General features: G+C 35.8%; 1 protein-coding gene across 1 annotated transcript in view; it reads right to left on the bottom strand.

The window, feature by feature from the left end:
• Positions 1-12,885: 12,885 nt before the first annotated feature.
• The window catches only part of TINAG (tubulointerstitial nephritis antigen), a 92,762-nt gene continuing 86,037 nt past the window's right edge, over positions 12,886-19,610 (bottom strand). The window contains exon 11 of the mRNA XM_034990500.1: positions 12,886-13,246. Within this exon, the coding sequence (XP_034846391.1) occupies positions 13,112-13,246 (135 nt within the window). The 3' untranslated portion in view covers positions 12,886-13,111. The remainder of the gene's footprint in view (positions 13,247-19,610) is intronic.

Below are 19,610 nucleotides of genomic sequence, written 5' to 3'. Positions count from 1 at the left end.
TTTGTTCTTTTGTTTATGTTTTCTCACTAGATGATAGAAACCGTATCCATTTTTTTTTTTTTTTTTTTGGTCTCTATGTGACTAGGACTGTATTCACTGTAATACAAAGTAGGCACTCAAAAGTATCTGTTGAAGTAGGTAGCAGATGGGCTGATGCAGAAGAATCACACTCAGCAAATTAACATTCTTCTGTCAAAGCAGTATTTCAAGGACAAATTCAAGAAATCCTGGAGCTTCACTCTGAAAATTCCCGAGGTTTAATTTTGTTTAATAACCCAAAACTCTGGAGTCATTCTAGAATCTCCTCTCTCCCTCACTTACCACATTGGTCCTAAATCAAGAACCTTGAACACTTTGTAGACCTGGACATTTCTCTTCTCCACTTCCCTTGTCTATACGATTGTCAACTTAAACCCCAAGCTTCACAAGCTGCTGACCAGTATCCTTGTCTCTAGTCTTTCCCTCCTCAAATCTGCCCTCCAAACAGCAGTCAGAGTGACTTTTCTAATCCTTTAACATCCCCACCCCACATTGCTTTGGGATTAAAGACAAAACTCCTTAACATAATTTCTACAGCCTTTACAGTCTGTTTGTTGTCTACATTTCTGGCATCTTCTCTGCCAATCTCTCTCATTCACTTACAAAGAAACTTTACTTGGCTTCTTTGAGATAACTCCTCCCTCCAGACCTCCCTAAAACATAATTATTTGCCATTTAGGTCTACTTTCTCTGACCAAGTCCTAATTTTCCTTCAGGTATCAACCTAAACATTCCTCTTGAAGACACCTTCACCAACACTCTAAACTATACCAGTTTCTCCAGCTATAGCTCCTAGTCATGTGGAATTTTCCATCAAAATATCCCTCAGAATTTATCGTAATTATTTATTTAATGTCTATTTGTTTCATGCCAGACTGAAATCTACATGAATTTATGACCTAAGTCTGACTTTTTGTCCCAAATATCCCCAGTATCTAGCAGAGAGTCTAACACAGAGCAGGCCCTCGATAAATTTCTATCTAAATAATAAACTTCCAAACTTGGACATGAAACAGACTCCTACTACCAAAGTTTCAAAAAGACTGTGTATGCACATGTGTATATGTGTGGGAACATGTGTGTGCTCTCACCATAGAAGACATCACAATATTAAAACCACTGGCAACAAATGAATGCTGAGGCCATCCTCCCTACAGCAAGGAGCCCTCAGAATCCTGGAAAATGGATATTTACATTTCCATCTCCTCAAATAAGACTATATGTATTTACTTCCAGACCCTATCTGGCAATTGGAAAGCCTCCTCTCCTCACCATACACACACATCTTCCACCTCTCAACCCTCCCCCTCCCCCTGGCAGTCCTTGAAGTGTTTCTAGTAGAATCTCTAGCAGAGATTCGATTCTGTCTTTTTAGAGGCTTACATACAGAGTACCCATGGGTCCTAGATTTTCTGGAGCAGTCATAAGGTCTAATAGACTATTTCACTACCTCCCTAAGTGCACTTGTAGATACTTGATTGGGCATCCTGATGATTGGTTTAGAAAATATGGACACTGGACTTAACAAAGAACTACTCTGAGGTCAAGCTGCCTACTCTTAGCCAAGACTTGATCTTCAGGAGTAAGAAAATAGCTTCAACGATTTGGAAAGATCTGTGTTTTCTTCCCTCTGCCTTCCCTGCACCTGGCAACATGTTAGGACAGAAAGATAGACACTCTGTCTTCAAAGGAGCTGTCGCCTATGCCTCCCTTTAAATTATATTTTCTTGAGCTGCATGGACCACCTACTCAATTAAGTGAGAGAAGGTATGAACAGCACTTATTGTATTACTTAGCCCATAGCAAAAGCTCAAATGAATGTTAGTAGGATTCATGTTAATTTGGTTGAACATGAACAAATAAAACAATAGAGGTTTGTAACTTCCCAAAGGCCTTAAAGCTACTTTATCTTATAATATTGAAAAAGAGGACTGAGGCCAAGTTTTACTGTATTTCTCAGGTGCTTTCAACACTATATTAAGATAGGAAAAATGCTATTCTTATTACTTCAACTATGTCATCATCTTAATCATTGCATAATCCTTTTAAGTACTGTTCATATGCATGTCAATATGTAAAATACTTGGACAAATAATCAAAATGGATTTTTTTTGACTATGGAGTGATTTCAATTTTAAATTAATATTTATTTCCAAGGAAAGATATCTCATGCCATATTAATTCATGAATCAAAAGCATAATTTAGATAGAGTTGGTTAAATGCTAAAGAGATTATAAATGGCAACTATCAATGGTAATTTCAGTGATAAGAATAAAGTTTACTTCCTTTGAGCAAATACCTCTTTTCTTTACTATGAACTTACCTGGGAATTCAACATACCAAATAAAAAAAATAAAATACCTTAAAGAGAGATATAACACACTACAAAATCTGAAACATTTTTTACATCCAAAGTCATTTACATTTTGGCTGGCTTTCTTGCTACCTTATTTTCTTTGTTGTCGGAAAATAGTGGGCTAAGGAAGGAATGATCTACAGCTTGTACTTCTTAAGAAAGAGAAAGTTATCACCCTGAAATTAGAGAACTAACATATAACAGCCTGGCTGGCCAAAGATAGTGGTTCTCCCTTGGAACATGGCTTTCATGGGTAAATGCATCTGTGAACCAGCCTGTTGTGAATTTTCTAGTTTCAAATATATATTAGAACCTAAATGACTAAAACATGTTTCTTGAAACACAAAGTACAGTGCAGCTAGTTATCAAAACATGGTGTTCATATTATGCTATTCAATTACTCCTGTATTGTATTTATAAACTCATTGAGTAGAGATGATCTAAGATGGTACATAGGAAATAAAAAAATAACTGGCATTGATGCAATCTTTCTCTAGGTTTGACTATTTAGAAAATGTGTTTTCTTTAAAACAAGTAATTACAAAGAGTTAAAGGAAGCAATGATTATACTGAGAGGCTTCATTTAGAAAGCACTGTACATAAATGCTTAAATTAGAACACAAGAAAAGCTCAAAATTAATAAACTAAGAATCCAATTTAAGAAGATAAAAAATATGTTTTATAAAAAATTTATAAATGCAAATAAATTAGGAAGAAGATAATAAAGATGAGATCAAAAAAATAAAAAATAAAAAAATAAAGATGAGATCAGTCATTAATTAAACAGAAAACAAAGATACAGAAGAGAGTACAATTAAACCAAAATTTGTTCCTTTGAAAAAGAAAATGAAATAAACACATCTCTGACAAACTTGTTTAAGAAAGTAAGAAAAAGAATGCATAAATTAAAGAATGAATAATACTAGGAAGGAATAGTAAGAAATAAATGCATACTCAGAAAGATTTAAATGATATTAATAATATGAATAATATAAACTTATATACTCTAATAATACAAAACATATGAAAGGGATATATATATTTATTGTTTATGTTTGCTACAAATATTTTTTTCTCATTTGTCTTGTCCAAATATATTTCTTTTTGAGTCACTTTGTTATAATATTAGACCTATTTTCATATAGTCATATTCATATTCATATTATATTTATCATATATAATATATAAATGTTATTTATACAAATGTCATATAATTATATAAATTACATATATATATAATTACATATAAATATATTATATATAAATATATATAAACAGTGACTCAAGAAAAAATAGATAGGGGCGCCTGGGTGGCTCAGTCATTAAGCGTCTGCCTTCGGCTCAGGTCATGATCCCAGGATCCTGGGATGGAGGCCCACATCGGGCTCCCTGCTCCGTGGAAAGCCTGCTTCTCCCTCTCCCACTCCCCCTGCTTGTGTTCCCTCTCTCGCTGTCTCTCTCTCCGTCAAATAAATAAATAAAACTTAAAAAAAAAAAAGAAAAGAAAAAATAGATAGTAAGACATAGAAAGCATTAACCATGAAATGAATAATTTTGCTACATGAAATTTAGAACATTGCTCACCAAAAGGCAGGATAAGGAAAGTGACCAGACGAGGCAAATAATTCAATAAACTGAGTACATTAAGGAACTAAATTTCACTGAATTCAGAAAGTTTTCTATATTTAATGAGTCTAGTAAATCATTTGCAGTTTACCAAAAGAAAGCTGTATACTATCTAATGAGAAAAATTTTAATATTTTTTGTAATTAAAAACAAAGCTTCCTCAAAGTTTGTCAATAGAAATTATTTATGTCAGATCCCATGCTAGGACTGGTCATTACGTAAGCATGCTCCGTGCCCTCTAGGAAATGATATTGTAGTGGGGGAGACAAGGAAGTAAAGTAGTAATGACACACTAGCATGACAAGAATGATGTTTTTGATGTTCATTCACTTAATAATTCATTTAGCACATATTTATTGTACATAAACTGTGTTTGCTTCTGCTCATAGGAATACTGAAAAATAAGAAATAGTCTTTACCTTAGAGCAGCTTACAGTTTCCTGGATATCATCTTACCAAGCCCTTATGATTATCAACTTAGAATATAGAAAATATGCTCTAGAAATTGGAAGATTTAACACTTAAGGTTTTGTTATTCAAAAGGAAATTGTAGGTCAAGGACTTGCACAGACTTAATATCTCTGATGCAAGGATTTAAGCACTGTAAACTATGGCCCAGTTGTGAGGGTAATTGTAACATATATTGAAAGAGCCACCTACTAATGCTGACCTATAAAATGGGGGTGACCAAGGGAGGGAATCTAGCTTTGTGAGATTTGACTGACCTGAAGAAAAAGTGAGCAGTCTAGAAAGATAAGTTCTATGCAACTAGACACTTGTTCCCCTTATAATCTCAGAAGAAAGACAGAAAGTCTTAGTCATTAATCAGAAGTCATCTATAAGTTACACAGCAGAGGGTTGGAATTATTGGTAGCCTAGATCCATGGTAAGATTCCTTCCACCATAATGATCATAAAAGTAATGATGGTGATTGGTGATGATAGTAGCTGATATCTATTAACAACTTACTCCATGACAAGAATCATGCAAAATATTTAGCATATACTTTCAATTACTACTCATCATAGCAAGGGTTATAACTATTTATTACTCCACTTATCAGATTCAGAAACTGAGTCTCAATGACTATAATTTGCTGACATGGGGCTTCCAGCAACTAGCTTGCTGCCCTGCAGAGAAAATTTACCTAGGAAGAAGCCTTATGGAGTCAAAGCTGAGACCTAGAGAGAAAGGCAGAGTATGAATGGAATCATTTAAACACCTGGAACCAACCATGTGGAAAGCTAGATCTCCCTCTTAATCATCCCTATTTTATAATAGGTCAATGTCATTCCTTTCTGGCTTAAGCTAGTTTGACTCAGTGTTCTGCACCCGATTATCAAATGAGGTCTAGTACAAATGGTTGGACATTCACAACCTCCTTGAGGTGCATCCCATACAGATGATAATATTTGTCCTTCACCGGTTAAGTTTAGGGAATCTTTGATATAAGGATCACTGGAATCTTGGGCTGTCCTTAAAACATAATTCAATGAAGCACAGTTCTCTCACATACTTTAATGGTACTAATAACCCACAATCTTTGATTCTGTATACGAGTGCACCATCATAAGACACTTCAGACTAGCTCAGACCTAAGGTACATCCAGCCCAAGGCTGCATTCTGAGAGTGGCACCAAAGCCGACTTGTAGGCAAAGGTAAATGTTCCCACTATATTAATACTCAGAGGTTAGGGTATACCAACTTCTCACTAAAAGCTGATTATGGAACTTACTATTCAAAACTGGATCTAGGCCAGGGTCTGTCAAAATTCATTTTACAAAAGAGTAATTTGTGAGATAAGACAGGGCAGGGACTGTCTATCTTGTGAGTCTTCCTGTATCTACTTAGTCCCTAGCATAGTAGCCAGCACCTTGCAGGCATATAATAAATACTGAATGGACAGTGTGTGATTTCACGGGGATTTTTAGGAGAAAAGAGTCTGTGGTCATATATGGAACCACTGTAAATACTTGTTGGTTACCCCAGAAGAGTGCCTGGCCAAGGTGAGTGAGGACTGAATCTGAGTAGTGCTTTGTCAGTGGCCTATGAACTGTGAATCTCTAAAATGATTGATATAATACAAGATATATCTTAAACTCTATGCAACTAAACACTTGTTCCCCTTATAATCTCAGAAGAAACATAGAATCAAACAGCTTGTTTATACAGGGGTGACAGTTACAGAGAGGAGACAGATAATAGAGGGAAGAGTATTGCCAGCCACTCTTTTTCTAAATAATGAGACCCTTACTGGAGGTATCTAAGGAGAGATTCCACTCCATTGGATTTACCTGTCAATGACTTTTTAACTATTTCTATAAGATATGGTAGCAAAATGACATACAATACTGTTCATGGCTGAAGATGGAGAATATTTTCCCCTTCATTCAATTACCCATTCTTGACAGTGTTAGATGGATTTTCTTTTCTTCCTTCATTGACTTTTCTAGGGCAGGGATGTCTGTGAGTCCTGTAGAAGTCCCGTTTCTCATACAGTGGCACCTGACAGATTGATGCCTTTCTCTCTTGAAACATATCATAAAATAGCAGTTTGGGAGATAATATTCACTTTTCCCTCCTTTTTTTTTTTCTTTTGAAAATGGGATCAACTTCTACCCAAAGAAAAATAAATGTCTTGAGATCAGATTATCATAATCCTTTTGATAGGCAATGATGTTAAAACAACATACAAAGTCCCCAGAAACTACTGTGAAGAAAATGGGAAAAGATTTTTCCCTACATAGACTAGAATATATTCCCTAGATGTCCCCTGAGTTTAACAACAAGACATGTAACAAGACATGTTTACAAGACATGTAACAACAAGCATTTGTAGTACTTAAGACCCATGCATTAACCAAGGAATTGAGTTCATGAGCTAATCAATCACTGAGAAATTGTTCCTTTACATAATCTTAATTCCCAGTATCTATATGGGATGAACAAAAATGCATGTTCCATATTTATCTTCTTATTTATCCCCTGCCCTTACTCTAGTCTCCTCTGCATCTGGTAAAGGGTGAGCACTCACCCTGACAGCTTAATGTCATAACCTCCCATATCAGTCATCTTTGATCAGGGTCAGTCAGTGAGAGGCCCTGATGACAGTTTGGAAGGCATGAGGGAGGGATACACCTTAGTGTTCATGTCCCTTTCTTTCTGCCTCAAGTGGTAAACTGGCAACACCATGTTTTTTCATGACTCCCCCTTCCATCATACAGGCTAGTCATGGTCCTAGTTACCCCCAGGAAAATACCAGCCCCTAGATTCCAGTAGTGCACCTCTTCACTTTGTTCCTTCAGGGGATGATGGCAACTTCCTACTGTTGCTCATCCTGGACTGCTTCACCATCCTCTGTTGCCTTCTCTGCTCCTCCATCACCCACGTAACCAATTCCTTTCACTATATTCCATCTGTTGGAGATCCTTAAAGAGGTTTCCTTTCTTTTCAGTTGAATACCAACTAACAAATTTAATTCCATTTTATGCATTTTTAAGACAATTTGTGAATATCCATTTTAGAAACCTAGGGAAGCCTTTTCATTGTTTACAACAGAATGAGATAAAACCCAAACACTGTAAAGCAGGATAAGGCATGAGATCTATCTTCAAAGTCTTTCCCACTTCTTTCTGAAGTACATTTCCTAATGACACATCAAGAAAGAAGAATTATTCAACTGAGTAGAGTGGGAAAACTTTAATTCAATGTGCTACATTGGGACTATCTCCTCTTCTTCCAAGGAAAAACTATACACAGTAAACAGTTTAGACTGGAACCCATGAAAAGTATGTAAATGGCACAAACTTCTGATTGGACAGTAAGAAAACCAGGTTTTAGTGCTCACAGTGTTATCCAATCTGAGATACATTGTCCTGGATGCATTATGAACAATGTTTTTCTCATAGCTCTGGTATACTCTTTTTTTTTTTAAGATTTTATTTATTTTAGAGAGAAAGAAAGAGAAGAGAGGGGGAGAGACCCTCAAGCAGACTCCATCTGAGCATGGAGCCCAACATGGGGCTCGATCTCATGACCCTGAGATCATGAACTGACCCAAAAACACAAGTCAGACACTTGACCAACTGAGCCATCCAGGTGCTCCTTCCCTTGTATATTCTTAACACAAAGTTTTAAGACCCTATATATGCAAATAGAGACTAGAACTCTAAAGACATATGCACCAAATGTGCGGTCTTTCCTATTGCTTAGTCCTAGCTGAGGTGAGTAGGGCATACCTGCAGGCCAAGAAAGCCACAGTGCAGGAGGAACCATCCAGTCATCAATCCAATCAATTCTACAAATATTCCCTAGAGCTGATGAAATGATATGCCAACCACTATTTTCTAAACATTGATTCAGGACCTTTGGATAATAAAGAGAGCCAAACATGCTCTTTAAAGTTGTAAAAATGAGAAGCAACATCAAAGAAAGACACTGACTCAACAAACCTCAGGAATAGTATTTTCCTTGTCTCATTAGTATACTTCTGTCCCAACTAGCCTTGATTTCTTCTTTAGGTCTTAGTCTTACTACTGGACAAATATATCTTGTGCCTTCCCATGGGGCTTACGAATGTGATATTTTCCTTCTTTTTTTCTTCAAATCTCTGCGGTAGGTTCCTTACCAGTTCAGATCCTTAGAAAGGTAGTAAATTTTAAAACAACATAATCTAGGCCTACATTCTAGACTCACAGACCACAATGTAAAAATCAATTCCACCAAGTTTTATCCATTTACATAACAAGGACAAGAGGGTATCAACTCAATTCCATATGTGTTTTTCTTTTTTTCTTTTTTTTTTCTTTTTTATTTAAATTCAATTTAGCTAACATATGCTATAATATTAGTTTCAGGAGTAGAATTTAGTGATTCATCAGGTGCATATACACCCAGTGCTCATTACTTCAAGTGCCCTCCTTAATGCACATCACCCAATTACCCCATCCCCCCACTTACCTCCCCTCCAGCAACCCTGTTTGTTTCCTAGAGTTAAGAGTCTCTTATGGTTTGCCTTCCTCTCTGTTTTTATTTAATTTTTCTTCCCTTCCCCTATGTTCATCTGTTTTGTTTCTTAAATTCCACATAGGAGTGAAATCATATGATATTTGTCTTTCTCTGACTGACTTATTTTACTTAGCTTAATACCCTCTAGGTCCATCCACATTGTTGCAATGGCAAAATTTCATTTTTTTTTTTTTGATGGCAGGCTGAGTAATATTCATACACACACACACACACACACACCACTTCTTCTTTATCTATTCATCTGTCAATGGACATCTATACTCTTTCCATATTTTGGCTATTGTGGATGTTGTCGCTATAAACATTGGGGTGCATGTGCCCCTTTGAACCACTTGAACATGGATGCAAAAGTCTCACCAAGACACTAGCTAATAGGATCCAACAGTACATTAGAAAGTACATTATTCACCTGGGCTGCAGGGGTAGTTCAAAATCCAGAAACCAATCAATGTGATACACCACACTAATAGAAGAAAGGACAAGAACCATATGATCCTCTCAACAGATGCAGAAAAAGCATTTGACAAAACATAGCATCCTGTCTTGATAAAAACTCTCAACAAAGTAGGGATAGATGGAACATACTTCAACATCATAAAGGCTATATATGAAAGACCCACACTGAATATCATCCTCAGTGGGGAAAAACTGAGAGCTTTTCCTCTACAGTGAGGAACATGACAGGGATGTCTACTCTCACCGCTATTGTCCAACATTGTACTGGAAGACCTAGCCTCAGCAATCAGACAACAACAAAAAAATAAAAGGCATCCAAATTGGCAAAGAAGAAGTCAAACTTTTACTCTTCACAGAGTCCATGATACTCTATGTAGAAAACCCAAGAGACTCCACCAAAAAATTGCTAGAACTAATACAGGAACTCAGTAAAATGGGAGGATATAAAAATCAATTCACAGAAGTCAGTTGCATTTCTATACACTAACATTGAAGCAGAAGAAAGAGAAATCAAGGAATTTATCCCATTTACAACTGCACCAAAAACCATAAGCTACCTAGGAATAAACCTAACCAAAGAGGTTAGGATCTGTACTCTGAAAACTAAAGAACGCTTAAGAAAGAAATTGAGGAAGACACAAAGAAATGGAAAAACACCCCATGCTCATGGATTGGAAGAATAAATATTGTTAAAATGTCTATTCTACCCAAAGCAATCTACACATTTAATGCAATCCCTATCAAAATATCATCAGCATTTTTCACAGAGCTGGAACAAACAATCCTAAAATTTCTATGGAACCAGAAAAGACCCAAATAGCCAAAGCAATGTCGAAAAAGAAAACTAAAGCTGGAGGCATTATACTTCCAGACTTCAAGCTGTTTTACAAAGCTGTAATCATCAAGATCATATGGTACTAGCACAAAAACAGACACACAGATCAACAGAACAGAATAGAGAGCCCAGAAATGGACCCTCAACTCTGATCAACTAATCTTTGACAAAGGAGGAAAGACTATCCAATGGGAAAAGGACCATTTCCTCAACAAAGGTGTTGGGAAAATTAGACAGCAACATGCAGAAGAATGAAACTGGACCACTTTCTTACACCTACACAAAAATAAGCTAAAAATGAATGAAAGACCTAAATGTGAGACAGGAATCCATCAAAATCACAGCAGATAACATAGACAGCAATTATGTGTTTTTAAAAGTGAGGTTAATCATCTGTCATTTTAGTGCATCATCATTTATTATTTCCTCAGCTTTTAGCATCTAAGGAATGTTTTAAAAATATTTTAACACCTATGACAGAGACACATCACCTCACCTGTGCCATTTCAGTGGACATCAGCCTGACATCCAACTCCCAGAACCTGCTTTTCTTTGCCTGTGGGCTTTTTTCTTGACACGACAACCTGCCAGACCAGACCAACCAAGAAATTCACAGCCCTCTGGAGCAGTCCTGAACCAACACACATCCTTCATGGGTGACATTTATCTGAGGAATATATGAACCTCCCCTAGTGGGATAAGAATGCATTTCCTGTGGTACCACTTTGCTTGGTAACGCAGCCTTTGTTGTCTGCCTTCAATGACCCTACATCACTACTCATGCTCTTCAGTGTTCTCGTCACTGCTCAAACTATGTGCACTCAAACCTTTGTCTCAGGGCCTGTTTGTGGGCAATACAAATTGGAACAAAACTAAATTATTTCTCAGTCCACTAGGGGAACTTTGGCCAAGGTGAATCAGCCTTGTGGGCATAATCTAGGGCAGAACCAAGTCAGTAGATGCTGCTTCTGATGAAGCTGCAGTGATTAATGGAGAAAGTAACTGCAGCTACACTCACTTTCTGTGCTCAATTTCCTTACATTTTCAGCTTGTCTGGCTTATCTAATCAGGGCACAAAAGCATAGAAAAGTTCCAAAATGAAAATTCCAATCACAGAGTGCCCAGAAATTGGAGGCCACAGATATTCCACCATTGTAATTATAATTGGCCATGCTCACTTACTGAGCAGCTTTGCTTTTTCATTTGTTAGTTTGCCATTTAAGATGCCAGTGAATTATTAAAAGATTATATCCTTTCCCAACCATTATGATGATGCTATTTTTGTTTCTCTGACTATAGAGAACTAAAATAAAAATTAGATGCAAATTAATGCCAATTTAGCTTACTTTTTAGAATCTCAAGTACTGAACTGTGAAATGGTTGTGATAAAAGTCTATTTATTCTTTCTGACTCATGGTGTCAGATTGCTGTTTTCAGGAGTAAATATGTTATCTTTCCAAATACAGCTTTGCAACTGGTTTTAATAGACTTTACACAAAGTGTACTGGATTCCATAAAATAGGGGTATGTGTACGTGTGTGTGAAGACTGTACTTCTATTGTTAGCCTCTAAGCTTTTCCATTACTTACCAGTGATGGGGTTCAGGGCAGGCTGCCCCAGAATATGCTACTTTGACATATTGACTACTCTGAATTAAAGTTACTCGAGAATAGCCAGTACAATGATTCTCTGACACTCCTCTCTGTCCCCCTGAAAAAAGGAAATAAATTTCCTGTGTGAAATGTACCCTCCCAGAACCAGAAGAAAGAGAGACATCCTTAGCATCAGAGATAGGGTATTCAGGGCTGAGAAAGCTATGTAAGCAAACTCTGCTTAGTTTCTTTACCTATTAGTACCCAAACCTGGGTTTCTTTGTCTTGTCATTTCTTCACAAATCTATTGTTTCTTTGTCTAGGAGGTATAAAATATGCCTGCTTTGGTCCCTTGTTTGAGACTCATATTTTTATGGGGCACCTGTACATACAATAATTAAATATTTGTTTTTATCCTGTAAATCTGTTAATATAATTATTATACTGGGCAAAAGAACCAAGAGAGGTGGTGAGACATTTTCCCTCCCAGACACCATCTTCTTTACAGCACAGGCCATTACACAGTATAAAGAGTAAATTACCATAAAGAATAGTTATTTCCTGTGGAGAGTTACTTTCCTTTTGAGTTCAGATTGCAAGTTAGGTTAAGACAATGAAAAGAAACAAATGTTAGCTTATTGAGAGAAACAATTAATAATCTATTTCCATTGTTTTTGGAAAATCATAAGCAAGACATGAATTAAGACAACATTGAAAAAAAATCATGAAGATAGTAAATTGGTGTTTTCATTGTTCTGGGGTTTTTTGTTGTTGTTGTTGTTGTTGCTTGCTTTTGTTTTTCATCTGAAATCCTCATTGGTTAAAGACAGAAACGACTCCATTTCTACAAAGGAATGCCATGAACTTTTATGACAAGTACTGTCACACTTTTGTGAACTATCAAAGTCAAAAAGGACATTATTATGAGAGAAAAAGAAAGACAACCAGAGAACTTTAAAGGCACTTAGCTACTCTGCTGTCCTCTATTAGTGTTTTTATATGTCCAGTGATATAAAGGAAGCAGAAGCATGGAGCCTGGGGTGAAACAGGAAAACAAGCACATTATAATAACAAGGTGAAGAGACAAAGAGTCCACTGTCACAGAGAACCTCACATCGCTTAATTTCAGTTTACGGGGTTACTTAAATACATGGCCTTACGAAAATTTAATGATATGTTATGGTTCATCTGAACTTGTCAGATGGCCCCAAGCTGCAATAATCAACTTTTCAATGTCAGATTCATTTACTCCTCGAAGAATCCTGAAATAGCCATTCTCTCCCCATAACTTTCCCCAGGAATTGGCAGCAATCTGTAGAAAAAAAAAAATTAGAAAAGCTGAGTATCATAGTTGGATATTTAATCCTGACTGTAAAAACACAAGGGACTCATACATAGCTTGAAATGCTTTTAACTTATGATAGATCATAAATATTAAGAGCCTAAATATTTTCTAAATAAGAATGAAACAGTTATTTATCAATTACAATAAAATGCATGCATACTCAAGTTCACAATAACCAGAACTGGTATATATAAAACCTTACAGTTCTCAAGCATACCACGGTAATATATGTATGAGAGTTTGAAATACCACATCAAAAGATGATACACAAGCTGCAATTATAGTGTCTCCTACATGACTGGCTCTGTGCTAGGCACCAGAGGAACACAGATAAATAATATATTATCCACTGTTCAGGGAGTTAACGGTCTAATGAAGGACAACAAACATAAGCCAAGGACTAAGGTAAAACTATGCACAGGGAGCTACTGAAGACAGCTGAGGGGCATCTCATGGTTCAGGAAAGTTGTCATGGAAGAGGTGCCACATGGGGTGCATATTAAAGCCTGGGAATAAATTAACCAGATAAAAACAGGAAGAAAGGATATCAGGTAAAGGAAAACAGTAAAAGCATAAACAGTGTGAAACACTGAAATGAAGCAATGAAATTATTATAATTAGATCATAGAACAGAGGCAGGTTGGTAGGTTATGAGGCTGAAAGGAAGTTAAGGAAATACATACTGAGAAAATAATGGTGAAAATGATGACAAGTTGTTGAGTTTCTTCCAGAAGGAGAGCAGGGTGGACAAATTTATATTTTGATTACATTACTCTGTGTGAAACAAGAAGGATGGATTTAAGAGGGTAAACACAAGAGGCAGAGAGGCTAGCTAGTAAACTTGTAATAATCAAGTCAGATGTCTTAACAGGTGCAGGGAAACTAGGAAGAGAAATAGGGAAAGTATTTGAGAAATATTCAGCATAAATTCAGTAAGAATGAAACATTTTCTTTCTACTTTTATTTTTAATTTTAAAATATGAGTATGATTAGAAAGTTAGACTAGGTTCAAAATGTCCCCTGAGGTTTAGAACTTGAGTGAATAAGTCTTTGGGGGGGGGTAGCAAAAACATTAATGGAGTACATAAGAATATCATGAAGGCCAGAAGGGAGCTATTTGACCACAACTAAACATAACAGAAACAGCCCTGAAGAATATATAGCCAGAAATGGAATTGTTGAATCAATGGTACTTCTATTTTTAATTTTCTGAGGAATCTCCATACTGTTTTCCACAGTGAGTGCACCAGTTTGTATTCCCACCAGCAGTGCACTAGGCTTCCCTTTTCTCTACATCCATGTCAATACTTGTTTTCTCCTGTCTTTTTGATACTAGCCATTCTAACAGGCGTGAAGTAATATTTCACTGTGGTTTTGATTTACATTTCCCTGATGGTTAATAATATTGAGTACATTTTCATGTAACTATTGACCATTTGTATTATTTTCAGGGGGAGGGGAAATGTCTATTCATGGCGTTTGCCCATTTTTTAATTGGATTATGTGTGGTTTTTGCTATTGAGCTACATGAGTTCCTTATATATTTTGCACATTAAACCCTTATCTGATAGATTGTAAATATTTTCTCCCATGCTGGTGGTTGCCTTTTTATTTTGCTGATTGTTTTGCTAGGCAGAAGCCTTTTAGTGTGGTGTAGTTCCACTTGTTGATTTTTGCTTTTGTCTTTGCATCTTTGATGTCATACCCAAACAATATTTGCAAAGATCAATATCAGAGAGATTTTGCCCAGTGTTTTCTTCCTGTATCTTAGCAATTTCTGGGCTTATATTTAAGTCTTTAATCCATTTTGAGTTAATTTTTTGTGAATGGTGTAAGATAGGATACCAATTCCATTCTGCATGTGGTTGAACAGTTTTCTCAACAACAGTTATTGAAAAGACTATCCTTTCTCCATTGCTTCTTCTTGGCTCCTTTGTCAAATATTAGTTGATTATATATATGTAGGTTTACTTCAGGGCTCTCAATCCTGTTTTATTGATCTGTGTGTCTATCTTTATGCCAGTTAACTGTTCTATTATGACTTTGTAATAAAATTTGAAATCAGGAATTGTGATGCCTCCAGCTTTGTTCTTTCTCAGGATTACTTTGGCTATTCAGGGTCTCTTGTGTTTCTATACAAATTTTATTGTCATTGGAATTTTGATAGGAATTTTATTGAATTTATAGATGGTTTTGGGTAGTATGGACATTTTAACAATATTAATTTTTCTGATCCATGAACATGGGATATCACTCCATTTATTTGTATCTTCTTCAATTTATCAATTTCTTATCATTTTTATTATACAGATCTTTCATATCCTTGGTTAAATTTATGCTAAGTATACATTTTTTATTGTATTATAAATGAATTATTTTTTTTCAAATGGTTTACTGTTCGTGTATAGAAATGCAACTGATCAGGACACCTGGGTGGCTCAGTCTGTTAAGTGTCTGACTCTTGATTTCAGTTCAGGTCATGATCTCAGCTCAGTTCAGGTTGTGAGATCAAGCTCCACACTGGGCATGGAGCCTGCTTAGAATTCTCTCTCTCTCCCTCTCCCTCTGCCCCTCCTCTCCCCCTCCCCCTGCTCATGCACACACTCTCTCTCAAGAAAGAAAGAGAGAGAGAGAGAGAAAGAAAGAAAGAGATACAACTGATTTTTGTTTGTTGATTTTGTATCTTGCCACTTTGTTATTAGTTCTAATAGATTTTTGGTGGAGTGTTAAGGTTTATATATATAGAATCACCTAATCTGCAGAGACAATTTACTTCTTCCATTCTGATTTGGATGCCTTTTATGTATTTCTCTTGTCTAATTGCTCTTTCTAGGACTTCCAGTACTATGAGGAGGCACTCTTATTTTATTCCTGATCTTAGAGGGAAATCTTTCAATCTTTCACTATTGAATATGATGTTTACTCTGTTTGTCATATAAGGCCTTTATTATGCTAAGGTATACTCCTTCTAAACTCAATTTTTGAGAGTTTTTAACCACTAAAAGATGATGAATTTTGTCAAATGCTTTGTCTATATCTAGTGATATGATCATATAATTTTTATATTTCATTGTATCACACTTAATTGATTTGCTTATGTTGCCAGGCATAAATCCCTTTGATCATGATTATGATCATTTTAATGTACTGTTGAATTCAGTTTGCTAGTATTTTTTGGAAATTTTTGAATATTTATTCATTAGGAATATCTTCTTTTCTTCTAGTGTCCTTTTCTGGTTTTGATATCAGGGTAATGCCAGCCTTGTGAAATGCATTTGGGAGTGTTCCTCCTCTTCAAATTTTTGGAAAAGTTTCAGAAGGATTTCGTGTTAATTTTTTAATGTTTTTATTTAAATTCCAGTTATTTAACATACAGTGTAATATTAGCTTTGGGTGCAAAATATCGTGATTCAACAATTCCATAGAACACCTGGTGCTCATCACAAGTGCACTCCTTCATCTCCATCAACTATTTCATCCATCCTCCCACCCACATCCCTTCTGGTAACATAGTTAAGAGTCTGTTTCTTGGTTTGCCTCACTCTTTTTATTTCCTCTTTGCTCATTTGTTTTGTTTCTTAAATTTCAGACATGAATGAAATGGTATTTGTCTTTTTCTGACTGACTTATTTCACTTAGCATAATACTCTCTAGCTCCATCCATATCATTGCAAATGGCAAGATTTTCTTTTTTATGGCTGAGTAATAATCTATCGTATACATATACACCATGTCTTCTTTATCCACCCATCAGTCTATGGACACTTGGGCTGTTTCCATAATTTCGCAATTGTAGGTAATGCTGCTATAAACACTGAGCTGTATGTATCCCTCTGAATTAGTATTTTTTGTATTCTTTGGGTAAATACTTAGTAGTGCAATTGCTGAATCATAGGGTAGTTCTATTTTAACTTTTTGAGGAACCTCCATACTGTTTTCCAGAGTGGCAGGACAAGTTTGCGTTTCCACCAACAGTGCAAGAGGGTTCCCCTTTCTCCACAATCTCACCAACACCTGTTGTTTCTGGTGTTGCTGATTTTAGCCATTCTGACAAGTGTGAGGTGATACCTCATTGTAGTTTTGATTTGTATTTCCCTGATGATGAGTGAGGTTCAGCATCTTTTCATGTGTCTGTTGGCCATCTGCATGTCTTCTTTGGAAGAATGTCTATTCACGTCTTCTGCCCATTTTTAATAGGATTATTATTCATTTTTGGGGTGTTGAGTTTTTAAGTTCTTTATATATTTTGGACACTAACCCTTTATCAGATATGTCATTTGCAAATATCTTCTCCCATTCCATAGGTTGTCTTTTATATTTAATGATTGTTTCCTTTGTTATGCAGAAGCTTTTTTATTTTGATGAGGTTGCAATAGTTTTACTTTTGTTTCCTTTGCCTTCCCTTCCCTTCTAACCCATATCTAGAAAGAAGTTGCTACAGTTGATGTAAAGAGATTACTGCCTGTGTTCTCCTCTAGGAGTTTTATGGTTTCAATCTCACATTTAGGTCTTTCATCCATTTTGAATTTATTTTTGTGTATGGTGGAAGAAACTGGTCCAGTTTCATTCTTCTGCATGTTGCTGTGCAGTTTTAGCAACATCATTTGTTGAAGAGACTGTCTTTTTCCCATTGGATATTCTTTCCTCCTTTGTTGAAGATTAGTTTACCACATAGTTGTGGGTTCATTTCTGGGTTTTCTATTCTGTTCCATTTATCTATGTGTCTATTTTTGTGCCAGTGCCATACTGTTTTGATCCCTATCACTTAGTAGTATAACTTGAAGTTCAGAATTGTTATATCTCCAGCTTTGCTTTTCTTTTTCAAGGTTGCTGTGGCTATTCAGGGTCTCTTGTGGTTCCATACAAATTTGGGAATTGTTTATTCTAGCTCTGTGAAAAATGCTCGTGGTATTTTGATAGGGATTGCATTAAATGTGTAGATTGTTTTGGGTAGTATAGACATTTTAACAATATTTACTCTTGTAACCCATGAGCAGGGAATATTTTTCCATTTCTTTGTGTGATCTTCAATTACTTTCATCAGTGTTTTATAGTTTTCAGAGTACAGGTCTTTCACCTCTTTGGATAGTTTTATTCCTAGGTATCTTATTATTTTTAGTGCAATTGTAAATTGATTCCTTAATTTATTTTTCTGCTGCTTCACTATTGGTGTATAGAAATACAACAGATTTGCATACATTGATTTTGTATCCTGAAACTTCCTGAATTTGTTTATCAGTTCTAGCAGTTTTTTGGTGGAGTCTTTCATATAAACTACCATAACTGAAATCAGAAGAAATAGAAAATTTGAACAGACCAATAACAAGCAAAGAAATTGAAGCAGTAATCAAATAACTCTCAACAAATAAAGTCCAGGGCCAGATGGCTTCAAAGGCAAATTCTACCAAACATTTAAAGAAGCGTTAATACCTATTCTTCTCAAACTATTCCAAGAAGAAAAAAAAATAGAATAGGAAGGAAACTTCCCAATTCATTCTATGAAGCCAACATTACCCTGATACCAAAACCAGATAAAGACTCTACTAAAAAAGAACTACAGACCAATATCCCTGTTGAACATGGATGCAAAAATTCTCAATAAAATACTAGCAAACTGTATCCAACAATACATTAAAAAAAAAATTCAACATGATAAGTGAGATTTATTCCTATGTTGCAAGGGTGGTTCAATATTTGCAAATCAATGTGATATACTACATTAATAAAGAAAGGATAAGAACCATATCATCCTCTCAATAGTTGCAGAAAAAGCATTTGACAAAGTACAATAATATTCATTCTTGATAACAACCCTCAACAAAGCAGGGATGGAGAGAACATAACTCAACATCAAAAGGCCATATATGAAAAACCCACAGCTAATATCATCCCTAATGGGGAAAAATTGAGAGCTTTTCCTCTACAATCAGGAACAAGACAGGAATGTCCACTCTTACCCCTGTCATGTAACATAGTACTGGAAGTCCTGGCTTCAGCAATCAGACTACAAAAAGAAATAAAAGGCATCCAAATAAGCAAGGAAAAAGTCACACTTTTACTATTTGCAGATGACATGGTACTCTATACAGAGAACCCAAAAGATTCCACCAAAAAACTGCTAGAACTGATGTTAATTTTTATTTAAATATTAGGTAGAATTCACCAGTAAAACCATTTGGTCCTATGCTTCTCTTTGTTGGAAGGTTTTTAATTACTGATACAATCTTTTTACTCCTTATTGGTCTGTTCCCTATTTCTTAATAATTCAGTTTTAGTAGGTTGTATGCTTCCAAGAATTTACCCATTTTTTTCTAGGTTACCCAGTTTGTTG

Source organism: Mirounga leonina, unplaced genomic scaffold (genome assembly GCF_011800145.1).
Source record: "Mirounga leonina isolate KUSES-001 unplaced genomic scaffold, KU_Mleo_1.0 Mir_53, whole genome shotgun sequence".
Taxonomy (NCBI): Eukaryota; Metazoa; Chordata; class Mammalia; order Carnivora; family Phocidae; genus Mirounga; species Mirounga leonina.
Note: the sequence above shows the minus strand (reverse complement) of the source record. Positions and strands in the feature narration are given on the sequence as shown.